At 39.1% G+C, this 20,430-nt stretch overlaps 1 protein-coding gene across 3 annotated transcripts in view; it reads right to left on the minus strand.

Annotated features, from left to right (window-relative positions):
• Nucleotides 1-1,578: 1,578 nt before the first annotated feature.
• Nucleotides 1,579-20,430, minus strand: part of gng12a (guanine nucleotide binding protein (G protein), gamma 12a) — a 28,689-nt gene continuing 9,837 nt past the window's right edge. For all 3 annotated transcript variants that reach the window (XM_020650398.3, XM_020650390.3, XM_065953808.1), the window contains exons 2-3: nucleotides 4,886-4,994; nucleotides 1,579-3,653 (exon numbers count right to left, since the gene is read on the minus strand). In XM_020650398.3, the coding sequence (XP_020506054.1) occupies nucleotides 3,528-3,653; nucleotides 4,886-4,978 (219 nt within the window). In that variant the 5' untranslated portion in view covers nucleotides 4,979-4,994 and the 3' untranslated portion in view covers nucleotides 1,579-3,527. The remainder of the gene's footprint in view (nucleotides 3,654-4,885; nucleotides 4,995-20,430) is intronic.

Raw genomic sequence — 20,430 nt, forward strand, 5'->3', positions numbered from 1 at the left:
CCATTGGACCAAGAGTCAAACTTCTTCCCATTCTGCAGCATACCTATGTAATGAACAACACATGTCGTGGTCCTATGCACAAATCCAACCCTGGTATGTCCAACTTGAAATATAAAAAGCATTAGACAACATTGTGAAGGACCTTTTCTAATACAACACAATATGTTTCATAAGTTGATCATATGTTTGAACTTTAAAATGGAAATCAAAGTATTATTTTCTAACTTTTGCATTGAAACGAGATGTTGTACATAAGTGCAGTATGACTATAAAGAAGAGGGAATAGGAAATATATTGCACTTCAATATAATGTATGACCAAATGCACTTTTAACTGAAAACCACAGGTTCTGTGTCAATACTATTATTCCAGCAATGGGAATATGTAGGAGGCATATTTAAATTTAGAGTTTAAAAATGGCTAAAAATTCTTCAATGCTGTATTTTTATAATCAGCTGGGCCTACCAGAGGAACAGAGGTGCACTGCAGTTCACTCCACACTCACCACCCTCATCCTCCCTCCCTCCTCTTCCTCTCCCCCTCATCAGCACATTCCTGCACACTGACACTGTAACTGCCAGGACAGATTTTCACAGAGGGGCACATGGTCAGTGAGCCGGCTGTACACCCCCCCCCCCCCCCCCTACATTGCTGCACAATGACAAACTGGGATTACTGGGGAGGTATTACTTTGATGGGGGGCGAGCTTTGGGCCTTCAGGGGCAGTCATGCTTACAGAGAATATCCAGGCAGACTTGAATAAATCTGTGCATTTACAGTGTTACAGCTGTGAGCTTGTTTAACTATTAGTTATTCTTCATTGCACTCAACACAGATGCACCTGGCTTTACCTGCAGGGATATTTGATCTCATGTGGAAGAGGAGGGGATTTTTTTATTGCCTTTATTATATGTACATTTTTTTCATGATCATTTTTCATTTTATTATTTGTTTCCTTTATTTCTGATGTTTGATTTCTTCTTTAATTATGTCTGATAACTCCGTGTCTGACCTTCATGCTCCAACACTCTGTTCTGTATGTTTTGCCGATCATTAATTTTTTTTGCACAATAAAAAGGAAACAGTAGAAAAGAACAATAAATAATAGGTGATTATGTTCTCATCATCTGCCAGTTTGAAGCGGAGAGCTGTCATAGCCAAAGTGGTATTTGTATAGTCTCTACAATAAGTGTCGATGAGTTTTATTCTGGCCTGATGTTTCCATTGTATGCAGGGGAAACTTTTAAAATCTGTTTAACCACCAGCTGGTGAGAAACAAGGTCGGAGAGACCCGAGCAGCCACCGGGGGAGAAAGACAACAGACTCTCAGGCAGAGCAGACCTTTTCCCAAAATAGTTTCTCTATCTTCAAGAGCGGAAATCAGGGTTTGGCTCTGTCTATCTTTAGCTCTGTTGTGCTCTCTGGTTTCTGACAGACATGATGAGAGGCCCGAGGTCTCTCCCATCCCCACTGAGTTATAAATACACCGCTAATGAGAGGAAATGGACACAGATACACTGTGGGCAGCTTCTGTCTGCACAATAACAGAGGAAAATCAGGAAAGACAGTACTGATCTCGAATGTGTCAAGTGTGCAGGACAACACATCTTTATTGAGATATTAGTACAGTATTGCACTGTAGGAATGCTTCACTTAATTAATCGTATAAGTCTTCATACAAAGGTTGGTATATTAATAAAGACATTTATCAAAATGCAGATTCTGACAGTTAAATTAATCCATCAACGGTGCAATAAGGCAGTTACAGAGTTACAGAACAGACAGAGAACATGGCAGTGGTAGTCTGAACTCTTTCTAATAAGAGGCAAACAGGAACGATTTATTGCAAGTAAGAACAAGACAATCAAAAATACGATTGGATAATAGCACAAGATCTTGCTGATTTGAAGACCTGAAGGTACCCTTTGGAGAAGGCAACAATACCAAAAAGCAGAGCACCAGGTACTGTAAGTGAAACACAATTCAACAGGTTCTACTAGTGACGCAAGGACAAACACAGATGGCACGATTAAATCACAGATCACCTTCACCCCACAGATAAAAACATTCAATAGAAACTGTTTTTCTTAAAGACAAGTCTCCCATTAAGAGTGTTCTTCTGGACACAAGGCAGACAGAAGTAAGGCTTTAGAGTGTAGGAAAATGTCATGTTTGCTATCGAATATGATTTTTGTTGTTAGATTACACAATAGCAGGTATGTTCACCCAGAGAATCACAACATGAAGGACTCATTAGACTGAAGATCAAAGACCCCCACCCACACAAATGTTATAGTTAAAATGAAAAGTCTTGTGTGTGTTTTTAATCACTAATGCACGCTGCCATTTGCAGCAATAACACTTTAAGACAACACATGTTGTGCACATTGATTCAATTAAGACACTTGTAATTAGCATGTAGGCGTTACTCACAGTGTTGTAACACTTGTTGCCGTGCCATCTTTGTCCTACAAATATCATACCACAGAGTGTTTTCAGAGGGAATGTTTTTTTTTAAAAGTCTCAATCAGACCCATATTATGATGTTTTGAAATGCAGTAGCACTGGTTTGAATTGGTCCTAGGTTCTTCATTATTACACAGTGTTGCACTACACACACAATTAGCTGACACAAAAAAGAAAGAACATTTTTTTCTGTATTTTTGTGATATAAGCGTGTTCATCTTTGTATTTTGCAAGCACTGCTTAAAAATCAAAGCACTGAGGTCATATCTTCAGGAGGCTTGAATCAGAGCGGAGATTATTTTGTATTAATGGTGTTTAGATCTCAGGTCTTTTGTGTCTCTTTATGCTGCTTCATTTAAATCAGCTGACAGAAAACACTATTTTATGGTAATCATACTTGCAAGTACCCCACAGGAAAACAATGTGTCAAATGTGCAAGTGGATTGCTGTGGACTTGGGTAACAGAATACTTTGACTGAATTTAACACAAGATTTAGTGACAACACTGCACAAGACTCTGTGATAAGACTCCATCATCCAATGATCTTAACTTCGAAAAAAAAGTTTGTTAAATACTTGTCAGAATGCAGAATGAAGCCTTATTTTAAGCGCTGTGTTTACCATCTTAAAACTTTAAAGGTACAGAGGAGGAACTTTGGCTGCATGAATCCAGTTTACAGACAATAACAGTAACCGCCTGGTGTAGAGGAGACTGTTTACATTACCAAGGACTATTCCACCACGTAGCATATCCCAACTAAATATATGCTGGTGATTATTATTGAAGCAACACAGAGTACCTGATGCCAACACAAATCCTGCAGCCTTGTTAGTGGTCAGAGCTGAAAATGATGCTGAAAAAAAAGAACAGTACAGGCTAATAGGCTTTCTTATCTCATTATGAATTGCTGTTTTCAAGAAAACAGTTTTGAATTGCATTGAACAGGTGAACACATGGTAATGATATGATCACAGTCCACCTCTCACTTTCATCCCAACAAAAAGAAAACAGCAACATTAATAAGCAAAAAAAAAAAACCCATAAGGCTAAGTGGCATCCACTACAATATAGTGCAGGGTTTTTTGTCCTTGAAGGGATTGTCTGAGGTGGGGATGCCCATAAGTAGAGGGTCGTTTCTGGCATGTTCACTGCAGTAGTTCATGAGGTCTGCAGAGGCCTTCGATACCTGCAGAAACAAAAGAGAACAAACAAATACACTTAAATGTATGGGCTACTACTTCTATGGGTACTTAAAGCTTCATCATGGTTTTCAAACACCAATATTTGTCCCTAGTCCGTCTACAAACCCCCAAATTATGAGAAAAATCCATCCTCTCCATCTTTTGCCTGCTCCACTTTCCAGAAAATGTGTGCTCAAACTTGCTGTTTAGAGATTTTCTCTTCATGACATCACAAAGGGCAGTAACCCCTCCCCCAGATGGGTGTCACTCCCAAAGCCAGGTGTTTGTTCTGCCCTCTGAGTCTGCCTTCTCACCGTTAACAATAGGGCATGGAGCGAGAAAACCCAAGCCACATTCCGTTCCGTGGTCATGGGCGTGGTCAGACACAGTTCATTTGCATTTAAAGCTACAGACACAGAAACAGCCTGTTCTGAGCAGGGTCTTTAATACAGGGCTTTGAAGAGGCATGATCAAATACAGGATCAGAGTGCATTTTCACAGACATGTTTTGGAGACCTCTTGGCACTTACTGAACTGGTTGGAAAGGAATTTAAAATAATATCAGTCACACAAGTCCTAAAATATTCTAACTTAAACAATTAAGATGGAAATTGTAAGTTTGTAACTTTGATAAGCCACTCTTTATATTCATTGTTTGCAATTGTTGAATTTATTTTTGTGCGTAACGTTGTTCAAATTAAGTCAACGATTTAAGAAAAGAAAAAAAAAAAAAAAACAAGAAACCGGATTTATGTTTGAAACATAGCAACAATACATCTGAAATTATTGTGAAAGAATAGAAAAGAAAGCAAAAGCAGAGCCTACAAAAATATTAAATATTGGAGGAATATGTTTTTAACCTCCACAGGCCATTCTTTTTATCGCGGGAAAAGTTGCCTTAATAGTTGGATGAAGCAAGCATACCTCATGTAGGGCTCTTCAAACAAAGATTTTGCAGTGATATTTTACACCATATAGGTAAAACATTTTTAAATCTATATTTAGTTAAAACATTTTGAGCTGGGTAAATGTGAACTAGGGCGTCGCTGAATGCTAAAGTTAGCCGTTTTCTGATGGTAATGAGTTATCAAACGTGTTTCTCAACCTGAAATGTGGTTCCATCTTTCTCTGGAGTTTCAGTAACTTTTGTCTTGGTCAAATAATAAATTCAAACACAAATAATAAAGGTGGGATTTAGTTTAGAAAAAGGAGTATATGTGAAGTTTTTGAACTGTACCTTTATCCTCTCGATGCTTGCCTCTATTCTCAGCTGCTGCACCGTTCGCTGGGCATGGGCGATGTTATTGGAGCTATGAGCCTTCGAGGACATCCTGGGCAATGAAACACTGCAATAAACAACAACAAAAAAATGCTTAAAAAACACTGAGGAGAATGGAAGGTTTGGTGTGCAGCTGGTTTTGCATGTTGAGCAAAGATATACAGTAATGAGGCTTAACACACAAATTAAGTACACAATTAAGTATGATGCAAATATGTTTTCCCTACAAGATAATGTGTATGACAATTGGGATCAAAAACAACAACTTTTTTTATCATAAGTCAGCAAAGCGAATAAGTGAGTGTTGCAGTAAATGTCAGTCTGTTAATGTTTAAAGGTACTGCAGGTGAGTGTAAACATACAGGTGTTGTTTTCTAAGGATGAATGACTCCACTTCCATACTTCCTGTTCCTCTCGAGAGTTGTTCCCAAACATGACATCATCACCTATTCTTTTTATCATAAGTAAACACAGAGCCGAGGCACACCCTTACACAAACAAAGCTTTTTTTATTAGTGTTTAGTGCAAGGTATAGTGAAAAACTCCGGAATACTTTGAGTTTCATCTTTTTTTCCTTTGGTTGTAAAATTTTGCAAACCTTCAGGCGGTACAGAGCCCCCGCTGCCAGACATGACACAATAAAAGCACATAGTTTCAGTGTGGACATGGTGAGCTCGGCTGATTAGTGCTTAACTACAACAATGGCTGAATATCTGACACTGCAGGATAGCTATATTTAAACAAAAAGCTGCAGAAATGTAAAGATTTCTCTGTGAAATCTGTGTGACATGTGACTGAGGGGCTGATGTGCGTGAGTAATTTGTGATCATTCTTCCTGTTAATCATTTTCAGCCTGCGTAGAAACAAGCCTGGACACGTCCTACATACAGTCCTTGCACAGCTCCAGCTCAACTGTCCTCCGCCCCCCCTAAACTCATACTTCCTTTTATTGCCTGTTTTTCTCACACAAAAGTATTTCCCTTTTCTGCCAATTTCTCAGTAAGCAATAGGAAGCTCCACAGTCAGTTTCTCAGAAGTTTTATTGTGAAATTCATGAGAAAAGCTTCCTCAGGTTACATATTTATATAGCTTACATTGTTTGCATTTTGTTATTTGCATTATGTCATTTAACTTCAACATTTTGGTGTGAATACACTCCAAATTTACGTCATGAGTGTACAGTGCTGGGAAGTCACTCATACTCAGTACTAAAAAGAAAATACAGGAAAGGGAAATAGACCAACTCACACAGCAGCTGAAGTCATGTTCAGAATGTGAAGCTTAGATGTTGTTTTAATGTCAAACTGCTGTGTTCCAGGTTTCATATAAAAATAAGTATTTGTCAATCTGTCAAATCATGATCATTTCACAGCTTCTTGACGGGTCACCTACTGGAAAGACAACGAACGTTAAAAATCTGAGCTAATCAGCTAACGTTACCATTCAGCCAGTTAATGGATTATACAAGTGTTAGCAAGGAAGTGTCTGAATGCTAATATATACATTTGGTAGTCCTCCAAGGCGGATTCTTAGCTAGCATTATGTAAGTGTGTGTGAGTGTCTTTACAGCTAACCTAATGTAAGCTAGGAAGTGTTTAAATAATAGACAATATCACTGTTAGCTAGGACCTGGATTGTTGCAAAAATGGACATTTGGTTATATAACATGTTACAAGAGTTACAAATAAATCCTAGCTAACATTATGTTGGAGCGGAGAAAATTTACTTCACAACTCACATCATGCAAGCTAAGAAGCGCTTAAATGCTAACGTAAGCTGTTGGCTAACACTAGCTTAATGTCATCAAATGTGTTGTTTTAACTTGAACTATAACCAGATTTCACTCTGGGTTTTTCACTGTAAATTGTCTTTTTTTGAATGCTCATCAATCAAGAAGTGATTGTAGAAAACACTAAAAATGATAAAACATTATAAAATGCAGCAAAACTTTAAAATAACATTTGAGCTTCCCACCCTGAGCACAATGTCACTGCATGGCTGATAATGGCTGTTTTGTTAATATATACAACATATAAGAGTAACATGCACTAACTTTTTTAGCAGAGCTCAACATATTTGTCTTGTTTTGTAAAACCCTGTCTGCACCTCATTGACCCTGCAGGAAGAAGTCCCTCCAGAAAGTCTCTGATGCTGCTGCTAAATCGGACTGTACTAATTTGTTTCAGACACAAAGAGAGAAAAAAAAAAAGTGGGAAAGGAAGGAAAATCTCCGTTTTCAGACTCCAGTGCCTGATTAAAGAGTTTCGTTTCAAGCTAAAGACAAGTAATCACTCCACAGGAAACAGCCAGAGACATTTCAAAGGGCTGATGGTAAAGATAACATGAAAGTGAGACATAAAAGGGGAGCGCACAGCACAATGCAAAGTGAACTATCTTACTGAAGAAACATTCTCAGGTTAGTCAGAAAGGCGAGGCAGCACAGGTGAAGAGTGCAAAATCCCTTTATCCATACATGACGAGTGATGGCATTTATTCCTATAGATCTGAGGAGGTCTTTAGACAGAAGTCATGAAGGCTGAGCGCCAAGTTTGTTCCCCTGCAAACATGTTTAATGTTAGAAAACACTCAAATGACTCCATCTGTATGGCATTGCAGGTTTAGTTGAAGATAATTGAAGATATCCTATATTATATTATATTTATTATATTTTGGTCCTTTAAAAAAATACATCTGAAAATTCCTTTCTTTGTAAAAAAAAACAACAACGTAGAATCTGCTGTCAAAGTCTACAGGTACTTTAAAGATATATTTTCAATGTTTCTCTTAAAGTTACCACTTTACTGACAATCATGTCCTCAATGACTCTAATGGCTGACTGGGAAACAGTAAAACAAATCTTTTATGGCAGAGAATTTACTGCAACCAGCTATATAAAACAAATTCACCTCCTGTTGCTTGTAAGCAAACCAGATTTGCATGGTTTATAAATTGTGTAATATGCAAACACGTTACAGAAGCTGCTGATTAATACAACATGCAAAAGGTGATAGCAGGAGAAATGCAAACAGACATTGCATGACAGGGCTGCAGGGAAAATACAACCCCTTAGAATTCCAAACAGTGGACGTTAGCAAAACTATGTTGTTTAATAACCAAGATTTTTCATATTTAAGGATGTAAACGGTCTCTTGTGGTCTATGGTCAGTGCAGCACTCTCACCACCGCCGCTTCTATTCCCAGACAGGTATCATATTTTGTGGGGCATTCACTCAGTCTGTAGGGACTCTGCTTGAAACTGGAGGATGACTAGATCAAATCCCAGAACAGACCAATCTTACAGGGTACCAGTTCACTTCCTGAGCACTGCAGAGGTGCCTTTAAGCAAAGCCCCTATACCACCCAACTGCTTAGGGCGCCCTTCACTGTGAAACGCCTTCACTCTGACATCTCATCTCATCATTTCAAGAGTGGAAAAAAAATGAATTTCCTCGCAAGGAATATTAAGTATATCAAAACGTAGAGTTCTGCTGAAACCTTAACTGTGAGCAGCTGGTATGACCGTGAGTCTGGAGAAACTGGATAGATCATTACTCTGCCCTGCTAAAATGATCTTTGACAGCTGAGAGACTGTAAACAAATCCCAGAACCTGTTAGAATTGGGAGCCTGAGCTTGAGTGTCATTATGACATGTAAACTAATCTGTTAGCATGGTTGTTGGTGTCTAAAAGGTATTGGTTAATTGGCTAATCTCATTTTATCCTTTTTAATTATAAATTCCTGATAAGTAGTTTAACATAGGATATAATCATTTAAAGAGCATCTCTGACTTAATCTGTTATCAAGACAAATGAAAAATAATTTAAGTAAAATGGATCCTGGAATTTGTTTTTAGAGTCATATATGTATGAAGGACATGAAGTGTATGACTTTTGGACAGAGGTTGGCTTGCTTCAAGTTTTTGTCTTTCAAATGTAAAGTTTTGGTTCTTTTTAGTGAGCTTCTTCACTAATAACCTTTAAACAGTACAAAAAAAAAGCTGCAAAGGCTGACAGTCATTTTTGATAAGGCCATGTGTCACCTTAGGGATTATGACCTGCAGGGTAAAAAAAAGAAACCTCGGCTGTCGTTTACATGAAATCTGAAAAAGAAATTCTTCCCTACATGCTGGTTAAGCTGAGATTTCAAATTGATGCATAAAGTGAAAAGGAAAGAAAAGGCACTTAAATCCCAGGTTTGATTCCTGCAGGCTATCTGAGTCAGACTGTGCAGCTGTGTGATGTGATGCCAGCCTCTGACTGAAACTCTATGGGAGGGCATCAGTGTGTGGCATCACGCACCATGCAGGGCTCCTATGAACATATAGGACGCCCTGCAAAAGTTACCTCCAAAAGATCAGAAAGAGACCACCCCCTTCACAGCCCACCCTATCACAAAACACACAGACTTCCACATGCACACACATCAGGCAGGACCACCCCTGCTCTACTCTCTTACTTACACACACACACACACACACACACACACACACACACATCCAGTCGCCCACATGTGATTCATTAACACAGCGTTCAAAGTGCCAAGAACAGGGAGCCATTGAGTCGGTGCCATTAACACTCAGAGATGAAAAACTGTGTGTGTGTGTGTGTGTGTGTGTGTGTGTGTGTGTGTGTGTGTGTGTGTGTGTGTGTGTGTGTGTGTGTGTGTGTGTGTGTGTGTGTTACACTGCTTCTACACTGCAGCTCATGCCCAAAGAAAACTCTTTAAAATGCTGCTGACGAACACAAACGACCTCCATTAGAGCTGAAAGAGGAGTCGCCTGTCAGACGTACAGTATGTGTGGTCCCCTCACTGAGTATCTGAGGCTTTTACTTTGAAGGAGCTTTTAGTAATAAAGAAACGCGGCTTGAAATAAACTGCGTTGGGGCGTCAGTATTGCTGGCTGCACTTAAGACTCTACTTGAGGTGATGAGAGGTGGGGGCACTGATTTATGCAGACTACGGTTTAAATGATGCTTCTGCAGATAAACTTCAATGTCTCTGCAAAGCCTGTGGGTGAATCATTGGCTCTATTACAATTAGTTATAATAGTATCAAAAAAACACATTTGAACTTTTCATTGATTGTTTCACATTTTAGTCAGCATCAGGAGCGAGCTGAGATATCAGTTAGCAAGGTTATTATCGTTAACAAATACTAACGGAAACAAAAGGCTCTACAGAAAACACTTTTAGCTCATCACATCGACAGTTTCCTGTGCATATAAAAAGTCTGCTCAAACTTGAGTGGTCAATACAAGTGGACTTAATCACAGAACACTTCAGACACAGACAAACTTGTCCCTTGCTTCAAGTTTCTGCATGAAGGCTAAAAGTAACGTCTGTTTATTACATAGATATCTATTTATAGAGATAGATCTGTTCCTACCAGAGAAGTGCAGTAAGGATTATTGTAAGGGGTAGAGGAGCAGATGTAGGCACCTTAAGATATCTTTAGTAAGTGTCAGAGCAACTTGGGTAGGTTGGGCTGCAACTAATGATTATAGTCAATGTAAAGTAAGTAAGTAATAGAAAGTTGGATCAGATTTATTCCTGATTTTTTAAACCTGCAAAACTGAAAACCCTCTATTAAGCAAACGCCATTAGATGGTGAATACAACCATAAAACTATTAACACCAGCAAGCAAGCTTAGACATTGTGGAATGTTAGCATGCTGATGTTAGCATTTGGCTCAAAGCACCAGGGTTGCAGTCCTCAACCACCAACAGGACAGCTATTCATTTACTGAGGGTTAAAAATGATCGTGCACAGTACTGCTTTTTCTTTTTCATCTGCTAAAATACAATTAAAGCAGACGTTATAAAACCAGCAGATCTCGTGAAGATCATGCTTCTAGTTCCTTGTATACCTTCTGCCTGGCGTCAGTCTGATTTTATATATAACCAGCTGAGAAGTGAAGAGCAGCGAATTGTGGAAATACAATATTTACAGTCTAGACGGATGTCTGTCGCTTTGAACAAAAGAGAGTTCAAAGACTCGGAGCCTGGCCACAAGCCAGTATATTGGTGGTACTCACACACACTTGCTCTCTCTCTCTCTCTCTCTCTCTCTCTCTCTCTCTCTCTCTCTCTCTGCACGCAGGAGTTCCCAGTCTGCAGGCAAAGCTAAAAGTAGCCTTCTCACTCTTTCTGCTGGCTGTCAGCACTTTCCCAGCTGAATGAAAAACCGTCTCCTGCTGCACCTTCAACATGACCTTGTACTGAAGTTCACACTCAACAGACCACAGCAGAGGCCCTGCTGCTCTCTCCTCCTGTGTAACTATAAACATGGACCTGTTCTCACTTGGTTACCGTGCTTATCAACCTTAATAATACTGAGTAATCATCTCTTCTGTTGCTGAGTGAAGCTGGATTGTGTTTATGAGGCAGTGGGAGAGACTGCGAGTGTTGGTGTGTGAGAACAAAAAGGGTTAGGCAGGGAGGAGACGGGGAGAGCTCCCACTTCAGAACCACCACAGTGACATCACCACTTTCCCACCAGAAAAGAGAAAGCTGTTTTAAGGATGGAGGCCAACCTTGTTTCCGTTGACACTGAAAATAACACAATGTCTTTGTTTACCAGGGGAAATAGAAACCATAGAGAATGGAGGACACTTAGGGCGCACTCACGCTAGGCAATCTGTACCATTCCCATGCACGCTTCACCCCTAAAGTCCACTTAGTTTGACTAGTGTGAGTGCTCCCATCTGTGCTCAAGCACGGTACACCTCCTGGCCCTGGCCTGGCACGCGTGGAAGAGGAGTGTTTCACAACTGTACAGTACATGCACGAGCATGTGCTTAAGCTCGGTACAGAATAGAATAGAATAGAATCAGCTTTATTGGCCATGTATGCTTACACACACGGAATTTGTCTTCAGTAACTGTGATCTCAATGTACAAAAACACTAATATATACAAGGCTAAATAAGACAATACTGCAGTGGTGAGTAGTGCAAAAAAAAATAATAATAATAAATATATAGTTACGTAACAGATAGTTAATATATATGAGGTAGAGTTTTTACAGTGTTTACATACGCAGTGTGTATAGATTGGATAGAGGAAAATATTTCAGTATATACATGATTAAGTTATTGAAAGTTACAATAGTCTTAGGTACGGGACAACTTTGCCTAGAGCGAGTGTGCCCTGCACAACTCAAAATCTAACAAAGCCTTGAGTGTCTTATTGTGACATGCAAACAACATCTGTATTTGCACATTATTCCCTGAAACCTCTCTAGGATTTAATTTGCATAAAAAAGTGAGATTTAAAATGGAGCTAAAATAAATATTGTTTTTGTGATGTAAAGATTTTGACCAAGCTTGTACATTTGTTTCAGCAAGAAGCAAAAGAAAAGACCCAACTTCTGTTGCACTTTCACAGCGCTGTTTTCAAAATGCAACACGGGGGTAAGAGCCTGTGTCGACTCAAATGTAAAGGCAAATATAAGGTATACTGATCTATCAAATATAACAACATTTTTGACAGTCACTATCAAGAGAAGAGCTGTAAGTGCTATAAGGACAGTAAGAGCAAAAAAACACAGTTAGTGTGCACAGGCCCTAATGTAAATATTTGTGTTAAAATAAGATGAATAAATGTCCAAGAAAACATTGCTTTAGTACTATTACCTCTTCTTTAGCCTAGAGCTAATAGATTAAGTTGCTCAGTCATAATACTTATATTAATGAAGCTGGAGTGGTTATCCTTGTTAATGTTAATTCTTCTTCATGATACACAAAAAGAATGATAACGCTAAGTAACAAGGCCAACATGAATCTTGTATTATCCAGTTGTTGTATATTTGTGTCTACTATGACCTCCATGTTCTTTAAACAGACAAATCTTGCAATATATTTCATAAATAATGTCGACACATATTACATAACTGTCTAGTAGGAAGAGGGACAATCCAGGATCAATTTGGAATCCTTTAAAATCCCTTATTTCTCTCCATCTCTCCTGTGAATGTCTAGTCAATGTATTTAAACACAGGAACATCTGTTTGCATCGGTTTTCTGTCACTATTCATCGTATACTGCTTATGTTTTTCAGTTTATTATCTGCTTTTATCTCTTCGCTGATACATGCATGCGTAATATTGGCTTAAGAATAATCTCCCCCCGGTTCCTTTTTTTTTGTCAAACAAGTCTTTCACTGGAAATGTAAACAAACATAGGATGTATGGCCCAAATGATGTAATTGCTTGGTCTGAATTTGACCTGGTAAAAACAGAGCCAGTCGTTAACCATAATCATAAAGAGATATTCAATCTGTTTGCTGATGGTCAGTTGTGCTTTGTAGGTCATCAGTTAAATAAGTCAATGAACATAAACATATCTGATAAGCAATTGGTAATCACACATTTTAGTTGTTAAATATAGCAAGATTTTGAATATCTGCTTGTTGCAGTTTCTCCAGTCTGAAGGTTTTCTGCTTCTCTTTGTTACATCACTGTTACTTAATATCTGTGGGGTTTGGATGTTTGGTTATGTAAGACACCTGAAGACATCAATTCTGACTCTTTTTCCACAGTTGTCAGAATTTAAAGACTAAAACTTATTTTCTGTTTTTTTTAAATATACTTCAATAAATGATTTGTAAAAATAGTTTAATTTGATGCCCTTGTTAATATTAAGTTTAATAAAGACAATGTGTAAAGTATTCAACATTAACAACTATGGCCGGTGCGAGTCAAAGAGTTCAAGTTTACTTTAAATTTACAAAATGGTGTCCCTCAAGGATGTGCTCTTGATGTCAAAGAAAACATTTAAGGATGTTTATCAGATGTTTTCCCTGAAAAACGAGATGGTTAAACATGTCCCAACATAAAATACCTTGGTTTTCTCTTTGAAGAAAATATGTCTCTGAATCAACATATCGATGTCGAACGAAACCAAACAAAATGCTTTTTCTTTTGTCACAAGAAGAAGCTAATTTACGTATGCTTTTATCAGTGAGTGACTACAGGTGTATTCTTTTTAAGCATGCTACTTCATTCTCACTGAAAGTTTTGAACTCTGTGTACCATGCCATGTTGCAATTTGTCTCTGGTTTGGGTTTCTGCACATATCATTGTATCTTGTATGAGAAAGTAGATTTTACTTTGTTATTAAAATATGTACCAATCTTCCATCCTTCTATAAGGCCTTACTACATGAACTGCTTTCTTATTCATGTGCATTACTGACTCCTAAAACTGTCAGTAGGTGTAACCTCAGGTCTCATAAACACATCATGTATGTCTTTCCACAAAATGTCTTTTTCATTTCATAGGAACATATTGCTCCATTAACCTGAAACTAGAGCATGTCATTAGCTTGGACAATTTTAAAACCAGGATAGAGGATCATTTGTCCAAAGAATTTACATAAGGTAATATAAACCTTTAGTTATCCAACAACAGATAAAGTAACAGTGTAACAGCAGCAAAGAGCAAGGATTGACAAAAAAGAGCACACAGTGCACTATTAAATAATTGAAGAGCAGAAACAGCGGCAGTTGTTACAAATGTTGTCTGAACAGTTAAATAGAAAACACCATCAAGCACACAGTGCACATAAGAGTTGAACATGTTATTGCACCAAGTAAGCTCTGTATATCACTATTTGCATACTTATACATAAGTATGGTTATGGCATAGTTGGCCTGTTGTCTGTTCTTTGTGTTGAATTGTATCCTGCTGTCAGGACTCCCTCATTAAAAAATAGATTTTGTATCTTAATGGGAATATTCCTGGTAAAGTAAAGGTTACAGGAAAAGAAAATGTTCTGCCTTTTGTGTCCAAAAAGCATAGAATACAAAATTTTATATATATATCATTTTTCTATCATGTTCTATACAAAGTTCTGCTTATTTGCAGCCATGAGTGAAGGACACAGAGCTGAGAGAAACACAAAGCTACTCTATGTTCTTTAAAGGAACTTTGTGGAGGTTTGGAGCTGCAGCACCACCCAGAGCTGCAGGTATGGCTGCTGAGATAAGCGAAGCTGACACGACCCCACCCAGACCACTGGCTACAAACGCATTGCAAGGGAAATACTGGGAAATTCAGCACTCTCGTTGCCCATCTGCAAAGGCTTGTGATTGGCTGCAGGGGTTTTCATAATTCCTGTGTAAGCAAACGTTTCCTGGAAAAGCTGCCGGGCCGTGCAAAGGTTAATGGAAAGTTGTCTAGATTCAACATGTGGTGCTACAAATACAACATGAAAAGATTTCTGTTCATACAGTAGGTTCTTCTGAATCTGGAGTCCTGCACAATCCTGTAAAAATGTTGTGGCTCGACAGGATGAAAAACAATCTGGCATATTGTAAAACAGTGTCTAGACAGAAGACTAGACTGGACTCATTTCTGCAGGATTTCTAATCCTAAATTCATGTGCAATTACTAGAGGCTCATTCCTGTCCAAATAAACTCTGAATGATTCCTTGTTTCAAACACAGACGAGATGTCTGATGAGTTATGCTGCAGGAATTACAAGTCGACCCAGTTCATTATGAAACCAATTCAAAAAACACAACAAAAAAATTGCTGCATGTCAAGTTAGATAAGTTGAGCACATCCAGGAGATAGAAGGCTAATCAGTGTCCTTCAACATGAGTGATATTAGAACAGGATACTGTGAACATGCAGTGTTAGTTAGCATGTGTGTCAGAGACTGACTGCTCAACATAAAAACAGATAACAGTGATAACAGATGGGACAAGTTACTCTCTGGTATGTAAGGATTAAGCAGAATTCTCAGGGTGAAATGAGATAAGCTCTAGCAGGGGGACCATACTCATACTTGTACTCTCATCTGCTCGCCAAATTTGCCTCATTTAGCTTTGCACAGTAATGGTGCAGGAGAGATTCCTTCTACCGTCATTAGAAGATGAATGCACACAGTCACTTTCTTCACACCATTCAAAAACAACAACAACAACAACAACCACAACAACCACACAGCCGTAACTCTGCCCTTGACTTGTTTAACCTCTCTGCACACAGCACTGCGCATGCCAGGTGGTAAGATATGTCTCCTGAAGTGCTGAGTGAGACAGTCTGAGCTAGCAGGGTCAGCTGTCCTTGCTGGAGAACAAATTGTTAGTTGTGCAATCCTTAATGTGTGTGCTGATGAATGGTTTAAAAGATATAGGGAATGTTGTATAAGAGTAGTTTGGGCAAGTGAAGGTCAAATGGATACCTGCAGGCCTCTCCAGCTACCAGAACAACTTCTGTATTTTGGTAAACGCCGGGACTTAAACCGGCGACCCTCCGGTTCCCAACCCAAGTCCCTACAGACTGAGCTAATGTCACTCCCATATATATACATAATGAAAGAATATTGATTTGTACAGTAGGCATATTCTCTTTTCTCTTGGAAAGTAAATAAACACAAGTGCATGTTATTTTGAAATAACACTGGCAACAGGTTTTTATTTTTTTTCAGGTCCATAAAATAAAAATAATTAGTTTAATTATCAATTTGTATCAGATTGAACTGTACCGAATCATTCTGTGTTTTAATGAATCGTCCTGAATTGGCTCATAGCTCTACAGAATTCATCTCATTGAATGTCCTTGTAAAGGAGAGATTTACACCCCTTTAATGCAGGTTTGACAGCACAATTTTTTTTAACAAATGAGGTATCATCAAAACGTGTTTTACAGCGCAGACAACAAAGGGACATCATTCTCATTAAGACAAGGAGAAACTACACGAGACTCATAGAGGTGACAGGATTGTAGGTGAGACGTCGCCCTTTTCCATTGATGTAACTGTAAACTGAGCTCCTTGCATTCCTTCTACAGGAAGGTCGGAATGAAATGAGCCAATTATGTAAAGACTTTTTTTTTGACGCTGAACAAATTCAGACATAACTCCTGTCTTTACGCACAGGATGCCACACGACTGGGAGGAACATAAAACCAGACAAAGAGGTCAGCCAGCGCCTTACGGATATCATCAGCCGCTCGAGTATGCACTAAAAATAGCCAGCAGGTTTGTGTTGTTGCTGGCAGCAGTGGAGCGACTTTAAGCTAAAACTGCTCCTACAGTAGCTAAGTATTACCAAACTGAATGCCAGCTGGGTATCATCCAGATTAGAGAGGTCTTTGCAGTTTCCACTGAGGTGCCTATGAGCCTCTGTTCCTCTGTTTAATGGGCCATTATCAGGAGAAGAGCAGCCCAAAACAAACAGAGGCCTGTGGCAAATAATGCCCTTCAGACGTCACTGCAGACGCACACAGGGTGACATGCAGGAGACACGGCCGACCTAGGCAGAGAGAGGCTGCCAGGCTGCGTCTCTCTGCTCTGCCCCTCAGAAAACAAATGCTATTGTTGTAAAAAAAAAAAAAAAAAAATACACAAAAGAAAGCTTAGTGCATGCAGAGTGGAGTTTGCTAGAAGCGGTGATGTAGAGGCCTGTAGAAAAACACGAGTGAGGGAGACTGAAAGAGATAAGAGTAGTATGTGTGCGTGAGAGGAGAGAGAGAGAGAGAGAGAGAGAGAGAGTTCAGCTGGAGAGAGCTAGCTGTGCAGCTGTGTGTATGTTGTGTTTGGCTGCATGCCAAAAATCTGCAGCCGGCGACAGGAACGCTATAAAACTTAAAGCTATTGTGAGTGGGTTTTTTTTTTTTTTGCCTTTCGTCTCAGTCACTCGTCCCTCTGAAAGCTGCTATTCATGGGGAGGGCAGAGAGATACTACACAATGGATCTCCATCTCTCTCGCCCCAAATGGGCCCTGCCTATGTGGAACAATAAACAGACGTATTCAGTCTTTCCAGCCTCCACCCCTGATCTGGTCAGACTACATGTGTGCACTACTGCTGCAGCTAAAGGTGGAAGATTGGAGGCCAAAGGTCCGTAGTGTTGTTGGTTGTGTTATCCCCACCTCCACCACCCCCACAGTGGGTTTAAACGACAGCGTGCACGGATGGAATAATTGATAAAGACTCAGACGTCACAGCTCATTAGAAAGCAACGTAAAGGTCGTAAAAGTGCATTTGTTTTTGAAGAAGAGAGGAAATGGGATTAGTCAGAAGGTGGCATAAATGGGGATTTGGTGTGTGCGCATGTGTGGGACAAGGACTGGGTGTGTGTTTGTGTGTGTGTTAGAAGGTGCAAAGTCTACTTATGTGTATTTGATGTTTGCCTTTGTTTTTTATGGTATTTAGCTACACTCACAATATTTTTATTATTAGCTGGTTACACTGAGGAAATTAAAAATAATGCAAACCTTACACAATGTTTGTCTATCTAAACAGCTCACTTTGTTCATTTGTTCCGTTAATAAAATCTATAAATACATTTTGTAATAATCAGACTCGCACTGCAATACTCAGTGAGATTAACAGATCTATGATTCAATCATAGCTGTCATAGCTGTCAGTCCTGTTAAACAGGACACAGGGACTAAAGGTAGAAAAATGCAGTAGCCTGATTTAAAAACAACTTTCTAAACAATGTGAAAGGTTAAACAAAAACACCTTTCATTCAACTTGGTGGTGAAATTCCACATTGAATTAAAAAAGAAAATCCTTTCAAGGAAATCCCAGGAAAAATCCCAAATCAAGCTAGTAAAGCTGCATGAGGAAGATCCCTGAACTTCAGTCAAGAGGAGAAGATTTTATCAAACATTTTGAGCAGCATATTAAGAACAACCCCAATTTGCATTTCAGAAAAACCCTAACAATGGATTAATAGCGCCACATTAAAGAATGACGGCGTGTCATGTGATTCAATGTGGAGTCACTGCAGCTGACGTGTGACTCCAATCACATGGAAGTCTTTCAGCAGAGAGAGAGACACCATGTGGAAGCTACTAGAACTGTGATCAGTCACACTGCTTTTGCTTTCTCCCTCAAGCCCCACACACCAGAGGACATTGATACAAATGAAGACAACCAACGAAGGCTAAGTGATGAGCACAGGTAAAATAACAAAACAGAACATAAACATAGGTTGTGTAGACAGAGCTCTCTTATCTAATTAAAGGGGTTATATTATACATCATATCCATGTGTCCTGTGCATGTTTAGGCACATCTACTGTATGTGCAAAAATTGTCACATGAGCGCCTTATATAACTTAGCATTAGTATACTAAGTATATTTATTTGCTTGTTTCCTTCATATGGAAAAAGCTTGGTGATGAAAATCTGTACCAAAATACAAGGTGTTAACATACATGCTAATCTGGATCTGTATTTACAACATTAAACACAGCTAAATGTGAGTACAGGTGTATTGGTACAGGAGTATGGGTTGTGCAGAAAATAAACACTATGTTTTTGAGTTAGTTATTTTAATATTTAAAAGTTTGATATCGCAGCAGCAGCTTCTATCAATAAAAATAAAGTTGAACTGAAACTGCAATCACATGCTACCTACCACCCACTGCACAGAACGTGATTCATGTTCGGGCATCGCCTCATTAAATCAGTGGATATTTGAGAAGCTCTGCTTACTCTGAAGTGTCGCTCTGAGGATGAAATGTATTTCTCTACAAACTGCTGACCTTTGTTCTCACAGGTCAGAGGGCAAATGAGCGGCTCCGGCAGTGTAGGTATCGCTTTCTGTCCCGACTCTGAGCAGGTTCGCTTACAAGCCTGTATTGACATTATTTCGAATAATGTCCTCAAATACTCTTGCAGTCTATTCGGAACACTTGCACACTCCCTGACGTTGGTATAGTAAAACTGAAAACACCAAAGCCATGCTACAGTTTACAGGAAGTGTGGGATCATTTCAGGAGAAGTCACATGGTCTCACACATCGTCTTTATCTTAAGCACTGGTTGTGATTAGTTCAGGACTGAATGATCCGCATTATCTGGAAGCAAGAAGGAACAGAGACTCAGGAATGACAGACATGAAGTTACTGCACGTGATCATTCCACACACACACACACACACACACAAAAACAGAACAAATTGTTGTTCCCTAAAAGTGAAACTGGATACTGCTGATGCCTAATTCTTCAAGTTATAGTTGTAAAAATGCAACAGTCATTGTGAGAAAGCTATTTTCTCAACCAACTTACACTATTCAGTGTTTCCCCTAGGTCCCCTTTGGGGGGGTGGGGAGGTGCGGGCAGACGGACGGCAACACAAACACTTGAAGGAATCTTGGTGTTCATGTGTTACTTTTAATGACAGCTGTCCTGTTCTATCGGGAAAGGTATCCTTAAATGACTTCTTTCCCTAATGTCCGACTCTATCCACTATCCTATCCCTACTTTTTATGATAGAGTTTTATGATAGAGTTGAAGGTCTACTGAACAAGGAATAGGGGGTCAGGACAAAAGACTACAAGACAAGAGTTAGTTAGACAAAAGACTCAATCCAGGACTGTAGGCATAAGGCTTTGTTTTGTTTTTCAGAATCAAACAAATAGTAAACAATTCTTGAGCATTATCCTGAAGTAATCAATGCAGGGTTTATTAAAAAATCAAAGATTTAAAGCTCCTACAAGGAGTTTTTGTCTGGGCATGAAACAGACTGAAATGAATACTGACGT

This window comes from Labrus bergylta, chromosome 4 (assembly GCF_963930695.1).
Source record: "Labrus bergylta chromosome 4, fLabBer1.1, whole genome shotgun sequence".
Lineage (NCBI taxonomy): Eukaryota > Metazoa > Chordata > Actinopteri > Labriformes > Labridae > Labrus > Labrus bergylta.